Source organism: Aotus nancymaae, unplaced genomic scaffold, assembly GCF_030222135.1.
Source record: "Aotus nancymaae isolate 86718 unplaced genomic scaffold, 86718_ANA_hifiasm-v0.15.2.pri h1tg000004l, whole genome shotgun sequence".
NCBI lineage: Eukaryota > Metazoa > Chordata > Mammalia > Primates > Aotidae > Aotus > Aotus nancymaae.
Window position 1 is genome coordinate 43,534,928 of NW_026988415.1, and position 20,326 is coordinate 43,555,253.

General features: G+C 38.3%; 1 protein-coding gene across 7 annotated transcripts in view; it reads left to right on the forward strand.

Annotated features, from left to right (window-relative positions):
* The window catches only part of RAB9B (RAB9B, member RAS oncogene family), a 67,511-nt gene extending 51,072 nt beyond the window's left edge, over positions 1-16,439 (forward strand). For 3 of the 7 annotated variants that reach the window (XM_064362061.1, XM_064362058.1, XM_012436869.2), the window contains 2 exons: positions 5,827-5,966; positions 11,713-16,439. In XM_064362061.1, the coding sequence (XP_064218131.1) occupies positions 13,009-13,614 (606 nt within the window). In that variant the 5' untranslated portion in view covers positions 5,827-5,966; positions 11,713-13,008 and the 3' untranslated portion in view covers positions 13,615-16,439. Of the gene's footprint in view, positions 1-5,826; positions 5,967-6,505; positions 6,708-11,712 lie in introns of those variants that run through there. The other 4 variants (XM_064362070.1, XM_064362075.1, XM_012436870.2 and 1 more) reach the window with 3 other exon arrangements.
* Positions 16,440-20,326: the final 3,887 nt, after the last annotated feature.

The window sequence follows — 20,326 nt, forward strand, 5'->3', positions numbered from 1 at the left end:
TGTCCTAAAAGTGACCTTTGATTATTCACATGCAGGACTGCTCTCTCCTTGGAAGGTTGATAGTGTTTGTTACCCACAAACTGTGTTTGCTCAAAGCCTTTGTCATTAAATTTGTACTAAATAAATGCAAGTGTTGCTGGCTTATCGAGGCTGCTGCTGCTCACTCTGCCAGGAGTCCCCTACCCGTGCTGACAGGCAAGATACCTGTGTCTGCATACTCTGTTCATCCATCGCTCAGCCATAGTCTGCAGGACAAACTTGGCACGACACCTGTCCAGGCTTGCCTTTACTACCTGATCACTAGTCACCAGATTATTTTAACCATATCCAAGATACCACATCACTTAATCCACAAGCATTTCAGTATGTTTCTCTGAAAAATAAGAATTATTTCTAAAGCATAACCACAATACCTTCATCACAAATGAAAGAAAATGAACAATTACTTAATATAATAAAATATACAGCCCAGTGTTCAAATTTTCCTATCTTTTTTCTAAGCCTGTTTGATCCATACATAAATATGGATTAGAACTCTTGAGGAAAGGAAATAACATTGCAATTGGTGAATGTGTCTCTTAGGTTGTTGTATAGTTATTGTTGTTGTTTTAATGATTTATAGAGTTTAATGGAGAAGCAATGTTCAGTCTAGCTTTAAATGAGAACTCTAGGGAATTATTTAGGTTTCTTTTCACCTATAGATTTGTCTATAGGCTCCACTTCCAGATTTTTTATTTTCCTTCTTACAATTCTTTTAGTACAACTTTATTGAGATAGAATTCACATATTGTACCATCGATGCTTTTAAATATATAATTAAATGGGTTTTGGTATGCTCACAAAGTTATGCAACCATCACAACAATCAATTTTAGAACATTTTCATTACCTCAGAAAGAAACTCCATACTCTTTAGCTTTCAGTCCCCCAGGATCCCTGTCTACCTGTCCCCTGTCCACTAATCTACTTCTCTTTCTATATATTTGCCAATTTTGGACATTTCATATACCTGGAATCACATAAGGTATAGTTTTTTATGACTGGCTTCTTTCACTTAGTGTAATGTTTTGAATATACATACATGTTATAGCATGTATCAATACTTCATCCCTTTTTAAGGCTGAATAACATTTCATTGTACATATATATTACACCTTATTTAGTCATTTATCAGTTGATGGACATTTGGGATTTTTCCGCCTTTTGGACATTATGAATGATGCTGCAATAAACAATCACTTTTTTTTACGTGTAGATATATGTTTTTACTTCTTTGGCATATATAACTGGGAGTGCAATTACTAGATCTTATGGCAACTCTATGCTTAACTTTTTAAAACACTGCCAGACTCTTCCAAAGTGGCTCAGCATTTTTACAGTCCCATCAGAAATGTCTGAAATTCATACTTCTCGTTTCCTCCATATCCTCACCAACACTTGGTATTACCTAACTTTTTTATTATAGCCATCCTAATAAGTGTAAAGTGGTATCTCATTGGGGTTCTGATTGGCATTTCCCTGATAACGAATGATGCTGAGCATCATTTTATGTGCTTATTGGTCATTTGTGCATCTGTGAAGAAAAGTCTATTCAGATCCTTTGCTCATTTTTTAATTGGGTTATCTTTTTATATTTGAGTTGTAAGATTTTTAAAAATATGTTGTAGATAAGTTCCTTATCAAGTATATAATTCACAAATATTTTCCCTTATTTTGTGAGTTGTCTTTTTACATTTTTCAGTGTTCTTTGAAGCACAGAAGTTTATCATTTTCATGAAGTCCAATTTATTTATTTTTTCTTTTGTTGCCCTTGCCTTTGGTGTCATATCAAACAATTAATTGTCTAACTCAAGACCAGACTTAATACTGCTTTCTTCTAACAATTTTATAGCGTAATGCATTTTTAGTTAATTTTTGTATGTGCTGTGAGGTGAGGGTTCAACTTCATTCTTCTGCATGTGGCTATCCTTTTATTCCAGCACACTTTGTTGAAAAAACTATTCTTCCCCCATTAAATGGCCTTGGCACCTCTGTTGAAAATCAATTGACCACAGACACATGGGTTTATTTCTGGAATCTCAATTCTATTCTACTGATAGACATGTTAGCCTTATGCCAACACCACACTGTTTTGGTAACTGTAACTTTTTAGTAAGTGTTGAAATGGAAAAGGATGAGTCCTACAACTTTGTTCTCTTGCAGGATTGTTTTGAATATTCTAGGTTCCTTGAGTTTCCATAAGAATATGAGGATCAACTTGTAAATTTCTACGAAGAAACCAGCTAGGGTTCTGAAAGGAATTGCATTGAATCTGTAGATCAATTTGAAGAGTATTTTCACCTTATAAATATTGTCTTTCAATCCACAAACATGATATGTCTTTCCATTTATTTAGATCTTTTTAAAATTTCTTTCAACAGTGTTTCACGTTTTTAAGAGTGTACTTTTGCACTTGTTTTTAAAAATTTACTTCTAAATACTTCATTCTCTTTGACATCATTGTAAATGCATTCTTTTTAACTTTCATTTTTGGATTCTCTCTTAAAATTTATTTGTTGAAGAAACCATGTTGTTTTTCTGCAGAGTTTCTCCCCCTCAACACACACACACACACACACACACACACCCTGCACTCTAAACCTAAGTCTGGATGTTGTTGCTTACATACCTACAATGTTAACAACTTTTTCCTTGTATTTTTCTAAAAATTCATAGTTATATCTAGGAGCTTGATCAGATCCAAATTGCATTTTTTGACAAAAAAAAATACTTTCTATGTGCTACTGTGTTTTTCCATCAAGAGGCATATGATATATAGTTAATGCTTTTTTTGTAATATTAGAAGTCATGAATGATTATTACCTAGATCCATTAATTCATTAAAGGTTATAATTTTAACATACTTTCATAATTTATTAGCTAGAAATCTTTTTAAAATACTTTCCTCACCAACTCCTTCATTACACCAAGGAAGAGTTTGTATTTAAAAAGCAGGTTAAATGCTTGAGCCATTCTCTTTACCAGTTTCCAAATAATGAGGTAGTTTTCTAGGTTTTGCCAAGTTGAGCAGTTATGTTTTTAAGTATTTTTATGAATTTGTATATTTAAACATATTTAATATATTTCAATTCATTGTAAGGATCTTTACTAATGCTCAAATTGCCCCATGTTTGGCTGATAACAGCCTCTTCAAGTTGGCTCCCAAGTTTTTTTGATTCAACTCTAGTAGCGTTTTTAGCTTCCTTGCTATTTGGTGTGACAAGATATTCTATGTTCTTCTTGGACATTTCTTGCCACATATTGAAGTCAGCTATTTATTTAAGTACTTCTGGGTCCTTTTACTGGGAAATAGCATTTAGAACCATCCTATGGGCACTACAGGTGAACCTTGACACTGAGATTTTCATTGTTTCTAAGTATTTTTAGTGGACAGAGCTTAAAAATCTTTTTTAAAATGACAAAACTGAGTTTATACTGATGACTTCCATAATTGGATAATCTTAAGAGATCTTTCCTTCAGGCTATTAAAAATCTGGCAAAGTAGTTCTATTCCATAATATTATCTCTGTGTCAAATGATTTTTTTTTTAAATATTGTATCCACTAGAAACTGTGACTTGCTCTTGGACAATGATAGGTAAATAGTTGACAAATTCCTACTGTCTAATTTCCTTTTTACATACCTATGGCTGCCATAACTTCTGAGTAAAACATTAGATGATCTCATCAATATTGTTGTAAAAATGAGGACAATAAGACAAAGTATTTGAAATCAGGACTGTCTGGAAAATATAAAATGTATAGTTGCCACATAAATATTCTAGGCCAAAGATGACAAATACATTGGCCTATGAGCATGTCCAATATTAATGATTAGGAAAGCAGTTGCTAAATTGGGTCCTGAGCTATTCCAGTCCTGCTAATAGATGTTCCATAAACAAAAGAAATTCATGTTCACAAAAGTTTTGGAAATGTTGAATTGAAAAAAAAACACAACAGATTTCTTTACTTCAAGACTCCCAGAGATGTTAGTGTTTTAATATGCATCATGACTCTTCAGGAAGGGAAATAGTATGCAGTGTTTATATACTTATTTCAATGCTTCATGGAACACTTTTGTACATGACATCTTGTGAATGCTGGACCAGGCTATTCTTTTAAATTAATCACATTCCAACTATGTCTTCCTGAAGGTCAATGTATTTCAAACTGATCAGGGTGAGACTTTGGGAGATAATTAATCTTCTTCATTGAATGTTGAAGAGTTTGTGCGTGTGTGTGTGTGTGTAACTGTGTTATAAAGATAGAAATTTTTTTTATTATGTGTTGAGGGCATGATTTGACAGATCTCAATGATTGATCATTGGGAATAGTCCCATCTGAGAGCCACAAAACCATCCACAGCTGTTACTTTGAATCTTTGTGCTGTTCATTTTGTGCTGATCCCTCACAACTAGTGTTAGTCATGTTGCTTCCGTTCTAGGCAGACAGTAGTAGTTGCTTTTTAAGTGGCCTCTAGAGACTCTTTAATATAGGATTTATATGTAGGAATCTTTGATCTAAGAAAGGATTTTTCTTACCGTTAGGTGTTCCAAAGTTCACTAAATGTGTGATGATTTCAGCAGTTATGAGATCCTGACTACAGAACAAGGTAGCTTAGAAACTAAAAGGTCCTTAAAACTTGCCAGTAGGTTTGGGGAGGTTCTCAAAGATGATTAAACTGTTGGAAAATAGCATCTATGAGAAAATGAAAAAGTAGTCTAGATTTCTTACACCTAAAGACGAGATACTCTGATATGAAGGACTGTTATTTAAAGCATTCACAAAACTATTTATTGGAGTGCAGAAAGAAAACATTGAAATATCAATATATTTATTTTTCTCATTCTTTTAAAATTTCTGTGCTGGAGTATTTTTAATGTTTACTCATTAAAATGTATAAAGTAATGTGTAATGTATACATGTTCAGTAGTACATGTATACTATAAATCCATATCATATATTGGCATATACTGATGCCATATATAGATATACAGACAGATATACAGATGCCAGTATATCATATAGATATACAGATGCCAGTATATCTATAAATCCATATACATATATTGGGGCCCATGCTCAATAGTTTTTTAATAGATTAAAATGGATGAGAAAAAATTGATTTATAGGATTGTGGGAATCCCTTCTTCATCAGAAGAGTGTTTTAGAGTGTATGTGTGGGAAATGGTGTTGGTTTAAATAAGAGCACAAGGGATTCAGTTAGATCCACTTATTTTATTTAAATATAACAATTATTAGTGATTCAGCATTCATTGATATTCAGCAAATATTTTCTGAGCATGTCCTATGCAGCAAACGTTGCACTAGGCTCTGGGCATATGACAGTGAACATAAACGTTGTCCTTGACCTCATAGTCCTTCCCCACTATAGTTTAGTAGGGAAGACAGCTGTCAACCAAATAATCATATGTTTAAATATACCACCAAAAATGGGTAAGTGTCATGAAGAAAAAATGCAGCAAGTTACAGGAGGCTATAAGAGTATAAACTGGGGCACCAACCATCTCTATTCTGGGGTTATCTAGAAAGGTTATCCTGAGAAGTGACATTTAAGCTGGGGCCTGCAGAAATTGATTGCATGATTGCTTTGTCAAGAGATAGAGGGAGAGTGGGTATGTGTGAGGGCCTTGAGGGGTCATGAGGTGAATGAGGGCCTGTGCCACAAGGTTTCAGACAATGGGGAAGCTTCAGAGATGGATCCACCTGACCGAGAGGTGGAGTGCAGGCTAAATAACCTCAGGAGCTTTGTCCTTCTTCAATTCCAGGAGGAAAAAAAATCAAAAACTAGTTGGAGGTACCAGAGGGCTACAGAAAACAACAAAAAGAGAACATCGAATTCTGCCCCAGCAGCAATTCCGGGAAATTCAAGTAATGCCCCCCGTGTGGCCCTCTGGAATCGTACCTGGTAATGGTAAAGGGCAGTGTGTCCTCTATGTCTGTGCTATAGATGTGGACATTTTGTTTTTTGTTTTTTTGACTGCTTGAGAATTTCATGAGTAGTAGCCAGCTAGAGAGCCTAGCAATGTGTTGTGATAATGTGTTTTCCTGAGTTATTTGAAATAAGAGGGTGTATGTACTACCCTCTTGGGAAAAGTAAAGGATTTTGAGCTAGGACAAATGAGGTAGATCAGAGGGTAATTGCAGGAGGTGGGGCTGTGGCTAGTCCTGCTTGAGGGCTTAGGCCCCAGGCTGCAGAGGAGCTAAGTGGGAGAGCAATATTGGACGGTCCATTGCCGCGGTGCCTACTAATCCGCTAGGGGAGGAGAAGGAGGACAAGGGAGTCCAGGGTTGGACGATGAGCATGAAAGAAGAGTGGGCGAGCCAGGGAGCGCTTGCCACATAGAGGGCGGGAGGCGGCTACACGGGGTCCCCAGAGCCAAGAAAGGGGCACGAGGAGGCGGCGCGAGCCCCGCCCCCTCTCCTGGCGGGCGCGGGCGCGGGCGCGAGACGCTGCGCGGCGGCAGCGGCGGGCGCGAGCGGCAGCTGTCAGGCAGGCCACCGAGGTCCAAGCCGCACTTGCTGCCCCATTGAGGACGAGGAGGCAGCAGGAGCGGTGACAGTGTCGCTGAGGAGCCAGACTCCTGGCATGCAGAGCTGACCTGCCTGGCACCCGCGGCCCTCTCCTGTTTCCTTCCCATTGTGTTGGGTAAGGTGCCTGTGCGTGGGCAGGAACAGGGGCTAGGGGGTGGAGGACCCGGAAGGCCGGGAGGTGGGGGGCCTGTGAGAAGAGGGAGAAAGGAAAGTCTAGTTGATCCCCGGGGCCACTAGTAGCTTGGTAAAGGTACTGAGCCGCTCTTGGGGTCGGAGTTGGGGGCAGGTGACAGTGGAGGGGGGCGTTGCTGAGTAATCCCGAGCGGCTGCCAGAGCCTGGCAGAGAGGCGCAGGGCTCCGTGGGGAGCGGGTGTGGCTCAGTGCGCATGCGCCACAGCCCGCTCGCTCTGAGAGATGGAGGTGAGGTGAGAGGACCTGGGCCGGAGGTAGTTGGGACTATGCGTGACATCTCACTTTCTAGGTCCCTAATGCTAACAGTGCCCCTGTCATAGAGATGCCAGCATTGTCGTCTCCTAAGGCAGCTTGTTTTCCTTGTGTTCAGCTCGCTTGATGTCATCCAAACCTTATCTACCTATGTCTCTGGGCAGTCTACTGGGGGAAAAGTGGCCTGGGGACATTGCCAAATTGCTATCTAGTGTGTCTTTGGGCTCATAGCCCTAGAGTTGTCGTTGTGAAGAGTGAAAGGTTAGACGTGAGACTCCACATTGGACCCTGCGAGTTGCATATAGGATATAAATGTGGGCATGAATGTAGGAATAGCGTTTCAGTGGCATGACAGCTGTGGCATTTGGAGTCGGCATGGATATAGCTAATAACCTGTTAGTTCTGCAGAATGAATCCAGTGCGTCAGAGGGCTTCCCCACTATGAAGCACCCACCACCACCACCAACGCCAAGTATTGGGTTGTACAGGAAACAACCTACACCATTTAAGTTACAGGGGCTCAAACATTCAATCATTTCTCATTCGTGTTGAATTTTACATAAAGATAGCAGCGCCCAATTCTTCAGTGCAATCTTTCCAATTATTGTGCCAGCATTCAACAGTGAATTGAGTAACCCTTACCACTGTGTCACCACAAGATGGGCTTTCCCCACAGGTCCAATCATGGCTTCTCCCCTGTACAGACTTCCAACAATGTCATTCTCATCCACTGCCTAGCCCTCCCCAGTTGCTCTTCCCCTACCCAGCCCTGAAGTACACATCCCTCTCAAGACTTGCCTCTGACCAATCTGCACTACAGATTTTGAGCATCATTCCACTCCACGGCAACGAACTGATGCCAATTTGCTTTTCTGCCTCTCTTCTCTCCATCATCATACTAAAATGTACTATTTGCAAAGGTTCAACTTCTTTTTCTTCATTGTACTGTTTCCTCCCCCACCTCCACCCTCACCTCTAAGAATCTCCAACTAAATGTAATAATTTGAATGAGGCTGTGTGGGTGCAAGCACTGGAGATTCAGAAGATTTCAAGTGTGTTAAAGAACAAAGAGCTGGGGAGTACTGGTTATGTGAATTCCTAATTTCCCTCACTGTCCAAGACTGAGACCCTGATAGGGATAAAAAGTGAATAAACTATCCTTAGAAAATGCTGATTAATGAGTTTGTGGGGGTAGGAAAGGGGAATTGCATCTCTCGCATATTTGAGTTAGAGCCAGATATTTCTCTGAATGGGATCAAGATCAGAATAAGCGTTTTGGTCCAAATGCTCACCTGATAGAAGACCCATAAGGGATGCATAAGGCATTTGACTTTCCTATTTACATATTTAGCGTCATCAAGAATTCATTTGACTGCTTAATGGTACTTTGTTTAAAGGTTTGGATTAAATCTAGCATATTCTGGGGGAGGAAAAAATGATTTCATTTACTTTTATACTGTACTGGTTCTTTTTAATTTAAGTATGTACTAAAGGACATCACATTCATTTTCAAACAATGATGAATGATTGCAGAGATGCCAGCACCCACTGACAACATCAAGTGGAGATAATTATTCTGCTCTTGTTTTTTGTAGGAACGAGGAAATGTATATACTTATTTTAAAAATGTGAGAGTAGGGGGAGGAAAACTCGAGCATTTCCCTTGACTTTCAACAGGTAGAATTCCTATTATGTCCCAATCAGAAAACGATCGAGTCAAGTTCATAACTTCTGCTCTTTAGTCACCTTATAAATAATAGTACTTGGACATCTTACAGAACTATGGATCTATTGTACCTTGGTATTAATTCAGAAACATTAATTCTGGGTACCTACCTAATCAGTTAATTGGTAAACAAATATTTATTATCTCCATGGAGGATCCTGGTGCTGCATGCTGAAGGGACTTCAAAGATGTACACAAACAGTGAGCTTACTATACAGGAATTTAAAATTGATCATATAAGAAAGACAGGAAAAGTTTGTTTACAAAATAAGGAAGTATAACTATATGATTTCAACTGTAAACTATGAGATCCTAAGCTTGCATGTTAATTTGTACACTCTCTGAGGGCAAGGCCTTGCTTTAAACATTTATTAATTTCTAACAGTATCTACACCCAGTGGATGTTTGAGTGATGAAGTTTTGCTAAGTAGATTGGGTGGGGAGAAACCAGAGGCAGGGAAAGAAGAACTTTCACAATAGATTAGATTCGAAGAGATGTGAGCCAAAATGAGGATGGCAGCACAGGACTAGAAAATGTTATTTCTAGGGAAAATCAGCAGGATTCAGAAGGTAAGGAGACAAATTTAAACTGTATTCATTTTTACTTTTAGCAAAAAAATGGGAGTTGAAGACAGCAGAGGAGAGTGGACGCTCTCCTTAGTAAGGACACAGCACATAATAGGCACTACAGTGTTTTCTTAAATATCAGTAGCAGAATTGGACCAGAAAACTCTGAAGGTCCCTCCAATGCTGAGATTCTGTGCCATATGCAGATGTTCAAGCTTGTTGAAGAACAAGGCATTCTCAAATATGGAAGAAAGACAAAAGGAAGAATTCTTATACTTAGCCCTGTCTGAGAAGGGTTAATACTGAGCCACAAGGCCCCCACTAGTGCATGAAAGGAGGTGGAGGAGCCAGAGGAATAAAAATCTCAAACCAAATTTTTCAAAAAATGCTTACGAATCTTTGCAAACTTCAGAATCTATTCATTCTCCCCCAAACCCTGTTAAGTAGGGTAGGTAGGTATTTAGGTATATATCTGCTCTATTTTTATGTACGAAGATACTGAAACAGAAAGATTAAATGACCTGCCCAAGTTCATAAAATGAACAAATGGTGTAACAGTGATGAAGACCCTGGTATCCTGATTGCTGCCAGGTAGCTTAGTGCTCTTGACACTGAATCACATTGCTTTTCCTGTTTTTTTTTTCCTTGGCATAGAAACTATAGGCCCAGAAGTTATGTGTGCGCATAACCAAACAGGAAATGCACAAGCAACTGCAGCATTATCTCAGACAGTTATTAATACAACATCATTATTCCTGGAGCTGAGCATTTGGGTTTCCATATTCACTCAGTCCTTGATCTGTCTACTGAGTTTATCTGCAACTGGGAAAGTAGGGTCAGTGAGTCTTTTAATGATGTGAACACCTGTTTGCTAGGAACTTAAGGAAGCTCATTTGGCATGGACCCTTAATACTAGCCATCAGAATCATGCCCAAGTTTGTACTTCTGTTGCTTTTTAAAATGAGAGTTCAAGAGTTCTGCTCTGTAACATTATCCTACAGACTGGTATAAAAAAAAATAAAGAAGTGTGCTAACACTTGTTTCATCTCCATTTAAAGAAATGTTTGTTACTTGAGCTAGTTCTAAAGACAGCAATTTGGGAGCGGGGAACAGAGGGGACAAAAACCAGGAATTGTAGGAAACTTGAGAATTCTGTGAGTATATATAAACCAAGAAGGAGCATAAAGCCTATCCATTTAGGGGATATTATTTAAATTCATAATTACTGAATTAGATATCTAGTAAATTCTTACTATAAGTTTTATCTATACGTAGAAAATAACATGAGATTATTAAGCAGCAGATATATTTTTAAAGCTTCTTTCTTCCTCAGTAAGAAAGAAAACTACACAAATCTGGAAACTGTTTTTCTTCTTAGACCAGTACTCTTGATGCTGCTTAAATAAGACTCTTGCCACAATTAATTATAATATTAAATGAAGGTATATTTACATTTAACAACACCAGCTAAATATTAAAACTGGTGTTTAAGACAAATGACCTGCCGGGTGCGATGGTTCATACCTGTTACCCCAGCACTGTGGGAACATGAGGCGGGCAGATTGTTTGAGCCCAGGAGTTTGAGAGCAACCTGGGCAACATGGTGAAGCCCCATCACTACAAAACATACAAAAATTAGCCGGGCATGCTGGCATGCACCCGTAGTCCCAGGTACTCAGAAGGCTGAGGTAGGAGGTTCACGAGCACAGGAGGTGGAGGCTGCAGTGAGCCATGATTGCACCACTGCACTGCAGCCTGGGCAACAGAATGAGACCCTGTCTCAAATTTTAAAAAATATAAAAGAGAGATGACGCAAACTAATGAATAAAATCATTAGCCAAGAGAATATACATTATTGTAAACAGGAAGCCTACACACACAATTTTTTCCTGCTTTCTGATTATGTGGAATCAGTTACAGAGACAACCTCGAGACAGACTGGTGAGTGCACTAACAACTTTCTTGGAGATGGGAATGTTGGTAGGTATAAAGGGAAAAAGTTTCATCTCTGACTTAGGATTTCAACATATCATAGATTGCTCTGTACTTTCCTTTTCCTGAATGTCATCTATTGTGAATATCATCTACTTTCTATGATTTGCTTTTACTTTGAATGGAGAATTCAATGAAGAGGCAATATAAAACTTACAAATTATACAAAGTACAAATTAGGACAAGATAAAGTTTTTGGAATAAAGATATTTTGTTTATGTTAAGCATTGGTAACATTTTAAACTTTTATTTGTGAAAAGCATCCTCTATAGGTTACCTGAGGTTGCTATGGGTTCTTTTTTTTTTCTGACTTGAATGTATTTTTAATTATAGCCTTAACGTTATTTAATTGTAGATTTTTTAAAATAATGTTTTCTATTCTATTTTATAGAACCCTAAAAAGAAAGAATAAAGCAACAACAGGAAAAAAGGAAAATATTTAAATTGTGACAAAACAAACCCACTGGGTAGGTATTTCAAGGGGGCATACTGTGGATTTGGGATGTTTTAATATTTGATCTCTTAAAAGTGAATATTTAGAAAAATATATAGCTAGTACACATGCATTCCAAAATCATTTTAAGGGCTACTAAATTTTGTAAAATTATATTCAAATATGTGCACATCCAGAAACTATTTTGCATGCATTCCTTTGATTGATAATTAGTTTTCCTCCCTTTGGGTCTATTGTATAAATATCATCCAGTTAACCTTATCATTATTGAGTTTCCACAGTAGACCTAGTGTGAAAGTACCTAACAGAATATAGCAAACGTTAGTATTTGTTCAGTAAGCATTTGATCTTTTTATTTTAAGACACATTCTAGGTATTCCGTGTGTAGACATGTTGTGGAGGTAACAAGTAAGGTACTGTATAAATATTAGTACTTTAAATTTTACAGTATGTTTTCAAATGTTGCTATTATGAAATTAAAACCTAAATCCAAAAACTAATAAGCTATTCAAGATTTTCTCCTTAACAACAGCTGTTATATTGGTATCGGTCAGTTGTCATCAACTTAAATGCCATTGTTCCATGAAGAAAAAAATATAGAAGATCCTTACTTGAGGGGGTGTTCCTATCAATGCAAGTATAATGGGGTAAATGCCTGAAGAAATGTAACTTTGTTCTCTCTTTCGAATTCTGGGGTCCTGTCTGATTCTGTCCCAGACCTCTACCGACAGAATCAAGAATCCAGTTTATGTAGCTTTCTCTTCTCAGTAATTCTTGTATCCATCAGGAGCAGACTTCAAACCCCAATTCAATTTCATACTATTTGCCTATTATTTTGAACTGTCCAAACCGGAAGCTAAAGTCGTCACACATTTGAGTGGCATTCCTGTTCTAGGCTTCCTCTCCTAGAATAGGGTCAGAACTGAACCAAATTACAGGACCATCTGCTAGTCCATTTACCAATGGCACTCAGCCATTTTTCTGGCACGACAAAAGACCTCAGAAACACAACACCTATTTTTCCCTTTATGCAAAATGGGTTTTATTTCTTCTGCTGTACTACATCAATTAACGACCATAAATCAAGAGAAGTTGAATGAGAAGTCCTCATAATTCAGAGAAATTTGCTATGAAGTTGATTTCAGTTTCAGGTTTAACTGTTTTCCCTCCTACTTTTCCTTTTATTTTCAGGTTCTCTTGGTTACAAACTCCTTCCCTTCTGGTGCCGCAAAAATGAGTGGGAAATCCCTGCTCTTAAAGGTCATTCTCTTGGGTGATGGTGGAGTTGGGAAAAGTTCGCTTATGAACCGTTATGTAACCAACAAATTTGACTCCCAGGCTTTTCACACCATAGGGGTAGAGTTCTTAAATCGAGATCTGGAGGTAGATGGACGCTTTGTAACCCTCCAGATCTGGGACACTGCGGGGCAGGAACGTTTCAAGAGCCTTAGGACACCCTTCTACAGGGGAGCAGACTGCTGCCTCTTGACCTTCAGCGTGGATGATCGGCAGAGCTTCGAGAATCTTGGTAACTGGCAGAAAGAATTTATTTACTATGCGGATGTGAAGGACCCTGAGCATTTCCCCTTTGTAGTTCTGGGTAACAAGGTAGACAAAGAGGATAGGCAAGTGACTACTGAGGAGGCACAAGCCTGGTGCATGGAGAATGGGGATTACCCTTATCTAGAAACTAGTGCCAAAGATGATACTAATGTGACGGTGGCCTTTGAAGAAGCTGTCAGGCAGGTGTTGGCTGTAGAGGAACAGTTGGAGCATTGCATGTTGGGTCACACCATTGACTTGAACAGTGGCTCCAAAGCAGGGTCTTCGTGCTGTTAAAGATAGGTAGCCTTTTAAGAATATGCCCCAAATTGGTCAGTCAGTAGTGTAAAAATAACTGTGCCCCTCTAAGAGTGCACACACACACACGAGGTTAAGAGATAAGGTTCTAATTGTGAAACAGAGGCTTTCAAATTGAAGTGTAGAGCGATTCAAAAAAAAAAAAGCTTTATCAAACCAAGTGTATTTTGCGTGATTTCTGCTATCTTGTGTGTCTCAGAACATATAAGAAAGTTTTAGTCCTGAGAGAGTTAAATATTTTTAAAATCACAGTTTAAACCTAGAACCCAGCCGCATGAAGGAGTTAAAGAGCTACAGCTATTTCTTAAGTGTGTTCCATTAATCAACTAATAAATGTCACTATCAGACTTGCCAAGCAGTTTCTGACATTTCTGCCAAAGGGAAAAAAAATCAGACTTTGAGCCGTATTATAATAAAAATAATAATGCAAACAAGGATTCCTAGGCTTGAAGTATAAGGAGGTTGTAGTGATTAGGAATGCAAAAGTATAATGATGTACACTGACTTGTTTAAATCCTTATGTATGGTTTGCTCCCATCTGAGCTTTTCGGAAAATACCATCTCAATAAGAGGTACTCTAATGATACTGGCAATTGATTATACTTCTTGTGTTTGAAGTCATAGGATACTAGTGAATGGATTATGCTTAAATATGCCAACCACCTTTGCAAATAAATGGTTGATCTGCTTTTATTTCCTAAATCTACTTTTGCTGCATAGAGATGTTGCTTCTCTGACAACCTCTTACCAATTTAACAATGCTGCTTAGTATATGAATTTGGATGCAGTGCTCTCTGCTCATAATTTAGATGGTCCTTCGATCCACCATGCTGGGCTCATGGAGAAGGCTTCAGAAGACATTGGGGGATAATGAACTTTTCTCACAAGGTTCCTTAACTCAAATATTTATTGAGGGAGAAGAAACTGGTTTCTTGTACGTTGCACTGTATGTTCAACTGACCTAATCAGGACATTGAAAGTGACAGAAGAGCAGATTTTAACCCAGTGTTAGAATGAATTTCCCATAATCAGAGTTGTCCAACAGTGGAACGGACTGCCTTAATAGTGAGCTCCCTGCCTCTGAAAATATTCACTGGATGACCATCTGTTAGAATACCATAAAAAGATTTTCTGTACTGGCTACATGTTCAGTATAAAGTCCTTTCTGGCTCTAAGTTCTATGAATCTATAAACTACATCAGTGCCATGCTGTAGTTAGATTCATCTGATGATAACCGGTAAGACTATGGAGAGGGATGCTAAAAATTCTCAAACCATTCTGTGATCAATCTTTAATGGCAACTACATAGCTCTTCCTTTTGCTTTTGCACTGTGGCAGGAAAAATTCTCGAGCTCTGAGTAATCTTTATGTGCCCTGATAAAAACATTTTAAAGATCCCATGTTACAATATAAAAGTGGTTTGACAATTTTGGTTACCATGACTTCCAGTTATATACTGTATTATGAATATGCAGTCTGGTTCTTGTTGGTTTATCTTTTTGTCCTGCATAAATTTTAATCTGTACTTTAAAACATCTATGATAAAAATAGTGGCAGATAGAAATTACCCCAAAAAAAGACCTAGGCCAGGAAGTGGGTGGAAACTTTCATAGGAATACAGCCTAGAACTCTCCATTGTAGCCGCATATGGAATCAGCCTTACTTACATGTAGGACTTTTGTGCTTTAAGAGCTCTGGGACATTTTGACCAAATAGAAAAGAAGAGGACAGTATTTAACCCAGTCATACTCAATATTTCCAATTAAGATATAATCCTGACCCCACTGTTCAATTAACTTTGACACCAGAAGTCAAAGCCAGAACTGGGACCCCACAGCTCTTAAGTACTGGTCCCTATCCTGCCTATGCCTATAGCCAGCCACACTGGTTTCCAAGTTCTATGATCATTTTGCTACAATCATGTTAGGGTGAAAATCTGTACGTCAGAACTGTTAAATGCTAATTATTTTTAAGTGCATGAGACCTGGGGCCTTCTCTTTCTACTTGCACTCTACTTATAATAGTTTCTATTTGTAGATCTCAGGCCTTCATCATAATGACCTCCATCAACTCACTAAAGTACTTGTCTCTATTAGAGTGGCATGTAGTCATTTGAGTAAAAATAATCATGTGGGTATCAGATTCATAGACATCCTGTCCATCTAAGACAAGTGTTAATTTTATTGACCCATCAACTGGAGCCCCTTTCCTCTTAGTCATACCATTGCTTTCTGCCAAATTACCACTCAATATCTTAATGAAAGCACTTAACATTAAGTGACATAAACAGTGGCATTTTGGTAAGCAACATTCCATGGGGTGCTGACATATAGTTTGGGTAAGATTAAAAAACACCAAAGGCTGAAATCTGTGAGTACCAAGAACTGTGCATATAGGTTTAGAAATTGACTGTGTACCCTAGAATGTGCAGTGTAATATTTTCAATAGGTTTTTTTTTAAAGAACACTAGATTTTTGGAATAATATATTTCTAATTAGGACTATACTGTTTTTCAATGGTCTGTTAAAATATCATACAGAATATTTATTTAGTTTGTTGTCATGTATTGGCTAACTTTTCAGGGGCCTCAGATTCCATATGTCTTCAGTGGATTGATGAATTTCAGGTTAATTTGTGCCTGCCCCAGCCATCTCTACTTTACCCTGAGGTATTCCACAATCCTCTTGTTGCAGGTGCTGCTAAAAAAAAAAAAAAAACTCAAAATTGTGTATCAAATATTTTCTTTCAACTGTAAAAAATCATCTGTGTTAAAGTGAATAAAAAGTGCATTTTGAACAACCAACATACAACGTTTGTGTTTCTTCCCTCCCTTTCTCTTGTTGAGCAATTGGTGGGTGTGATGGACAGTACTTATCAATCAAGTCACTCTTTCAGGCTGCACTGGATGTGGCCTCTGGATCACGTTTCATGTGGTACTCCAAGCAGCCACTATCTAGTGATCAGATACTGCTGTACTGATTATGAAGCAAACTTTAAAGATAGGGGCAGGGAGGTCCTTTTTATTTTATACCACTTTCTTTCTATTTATTTATTTAATTATTAGACACAGGGTCCCTCGGTTGCTCAGGCTGGAGTGCAGTGGCGCAATCATGGCTCATAGGAGCCTCAAACTCAGGTGCTCAACCACTTTCTAGTGCAGGAAATATATTGGGACTGGAAATTGCATCTTAACTTTCCACTTTATTTCTTTATTATAATTTAAAACCATTACTTAATGGATAAAATATACACAATTCTGGTGATGAGTAAACTGAAAGCCCAGACTTCACTCTACAATATATCCATGTAACAAAACTGCACTTGTGCCCCCTAAATCTATACAAATAAAAGAAGAAAAAAATATAATAAACAATGTTGCATAAAAAATAAAATAAATGTTAAACCATCATAAAATATAAATAGACATATTCCCTTTATTTTCTTGACTGGTGAATTGTACAGACCTTAGGAAAATGTGAAGATATAGGTGAAACAAGAAAAGCAAAGAATAATTTTGTTAAATATTCTCTTCTTTTGCCTCTCACATATTAGATTTTAAAGATATATTAACACCCAATGACTTGAATACATAATGGTGATTTTAAAATTATGGACACAAGTCTCTCCACAGCATATATAGTTTCATTACATTGATTCCATCTGCCACAGATTTCACTCTCTTCTCCCCTCTGTCTACTTTCGCCTGATACAACTTTGGCCAGTTGAAATTGGGGGTGGGGAATTGTTGGGAAACAGATTTTTTTTTTTGCCACATGTACCATTTCCATCTCTGAGGATTATAATTTAACAAATTATCAGACTATGCTTCAAACGCAGCACCCCAAATCATTTTGAGTAGTCTATAATGTTGCAACTTTTAGAATATAGAAAGCCATAGATTTATAGGCCACTTAATAAGGATTTGTTCATTCATAACTGATTTTTTTTTTTTGAGACAGGGTCTCACTCTGTCATCCAGGCTGGAGTGCATTGGTACATTTTTGGCTCACTGCAACCTCTACTTCCAGGGCTTAAGCAGTCCTCCCACCTCAGCCTCCTGAGTAGCTGGGATTACAGGCATGCGCCAGCATGCCCAGCTTAACATGTGTGTGTGTGTGTTTGACACAGGCTCTTGCTCTGTTGCCCAGGCTGGCGTGCAGTGACCTGATCTCAACTCACTGCAACCTCTGTCTCCCGGGTTCAAGTGATTCTCATGCCTCAGCCTCCCTAGTCCACCACCACACCTGACTAATTTTTGTATTTTTTGTAGAGATAGGGTTGCACCATATTGGCCAGGCTGGTCTCAAACTCCTGACCTCAAGCGATACACCCATCTAGCCTCCCAAAGTGCTGGGATTACAGGTGTGAGCCACCACACTGGGGTCCATCCATAACCAATATTTTAAAAGCAGATGGCTAACTTCCTTGCTGTTTTTCTGCCTTATTCATAACCCAATGGGAAATCTCCTCATGATGGTCTTAAGAATTAGTATGGTCTCATTTTTTGGAAATGGTTTGGCGATAGTCCTTCCAGAAAGAGGAAGGTGTGCAATACATGATTGATCTTCCATCCTGTAACTGTATTTTTAAAACACCCTGAAAAATTGAGGCATCAATTTGAGTAATTTCAAGATGGGAGGTGGGATGGACATCTCTACTTTCATCTGAGTTACCTAAAGTAGATCTTGCAGCTATTTTTTTCCTCAGTGATCCAGATAATCATTTCGATTTTTTCTCTCCTTCCTGTGGAAATGTAAAATTTAATACAGTGCAGTGTTTTCCTTACACTTGATTTTAGGACATATAAACTGTAATATACTGTCTTAATCCATTTGGGCTGGACTAACAAAATACCATAAGCTTGCTAGCTTATAAACTACAGAAATTTATTTCTCAGCTCTGGAGGCTGAGAAGTACAAAATCAAGGAACCAGCAGATTCAGTGTCTGGTGAGGGCCTGATTTCTGGTTCACAGATAGCACCTTCTAGCTGTGTGGAAGTGGGAAGGGGTTTCTCTTGGGCCTCTTTTATAACGACACTAATCCTATTCATGAGGAGTTCACTCTTGTGACCTAATCACCTCCCAAAGGCCCCGTTTCCTTATGATGCCATCCCCTTAGGGGTTAGGATTTCAACCTATGAATTTTGGGGGGACACAAACATTCAGACCATGGCATACACATTTTGATAAAACGTTAATGTGCATGATTTCAGATATTCACTAATGTTTTATTTTTCCAAACTGGTCACTTTAATTTCCTCAAGTTTCCATCACCAATAGAGCTCTCATGCTATTTTTTTTTTTTTTTTTTTTGAGATGGAATCTGGCTCTGTCGCAGCAGTACAATCTCGGCTCACTGCAATGGCCTCCGCCTCCCAGGTTCAAGCAATCCCAAGCAGTTGGGATTACAGGCGCCCACCACCACGCTCAGCTAATTTGTTGTTGTTGTTCTTTTAGTAGAGATGGGGTTTCACCATCTTGGCCAGGCTGGTCTTGAACTCCTGACCTGGTGATCCACCCACCTCGGCCTCCCAAAGTGCTGAGATTACAGGCATGAGCCACCGCGCCCAGCCAGAGCTCTAATTCTTTACTACTTTCTCTTTAAGAGAAGGAAGGGATAATGACAAAAGCTCGGCATGTTTACGGAATAAAAGAGAAATTACCAAATGTTTCCTTAGGATATGCTTGCAAAAACTGGCGAGCAAGGATCTCTTACTCTGCTAGTGACGGTAGTGGTGATAGTGTGTGAAAGGGTTTTTTTTTTAAGGGGGTTAAAAGTTACTTAATATTTTTCCAGTGAAAATAAGCATCTTCACAGCTCAAGATGTGGCGTCGTCACCTGTAGGCATACAGGAACTGCCGCAGTGATCTGTGTGTCTTCATAAATCTCTTTGCCTTCTCCAAGGAAACACAGAGAATGATGATTCAGTTATATATAAATGCCTTTTTAAATGGTAGGTTTTGTGTGTGCAAGCATGTGTATTTTTAAGTAATCTGTCAGTTCCTTTCGTGCTCTATGAACTATGGGTAAATGTGTAATGGGTCTCACTATAGCGCTCCTGAATTTTAATCAGACCTGCCAAGCTGTGCTGCATCTAGTTAATTGATTGATAAAAAGAATTGGGAAAAGCTGCCTTAATAAAAGAACTAGCTCTTAGTTCAACATTAGCTATATTGATTAGAGTAAAAATACAAATCATGCCTTCCTGTGGTGCATTCATGAGGAAGCAAGAAACAGGCTCATATCATCTCTTTTCTCTTACATTGTTCCTGGCTGCCTTAAAAACGGCATATAATATATCGCTCAACATAGAGTCTGTTGATAGGTGAACAAGTGCCAGTAGCCTCTGAGTTCTCTTTTTCCATTTGTTCCCTGCTAGAAAACTTAGAGTCACCAATAAATGTCTTAAAAATGTTGTTTTTTTTTCTGATTACAAAAGCCATACACATCCACAGTAGAAAAACAAGGGAATGAAAGAAATAGAAAAACAAGATTAAAAAATTAAAGTCATCTGTAATCCTATTACCCTGAGATAAGCAGATTTTAACATTTTAGTGTAGATTTTAACATATTTTTTAAATTGATGTCATACTGCACACACTGGTAGTAATCTTTTTCACCTAATGTATATAGTGCTGAACTTTTTTCTAAGACATATATTCTTCTAAGATTATATTTGCTGTTGGTAT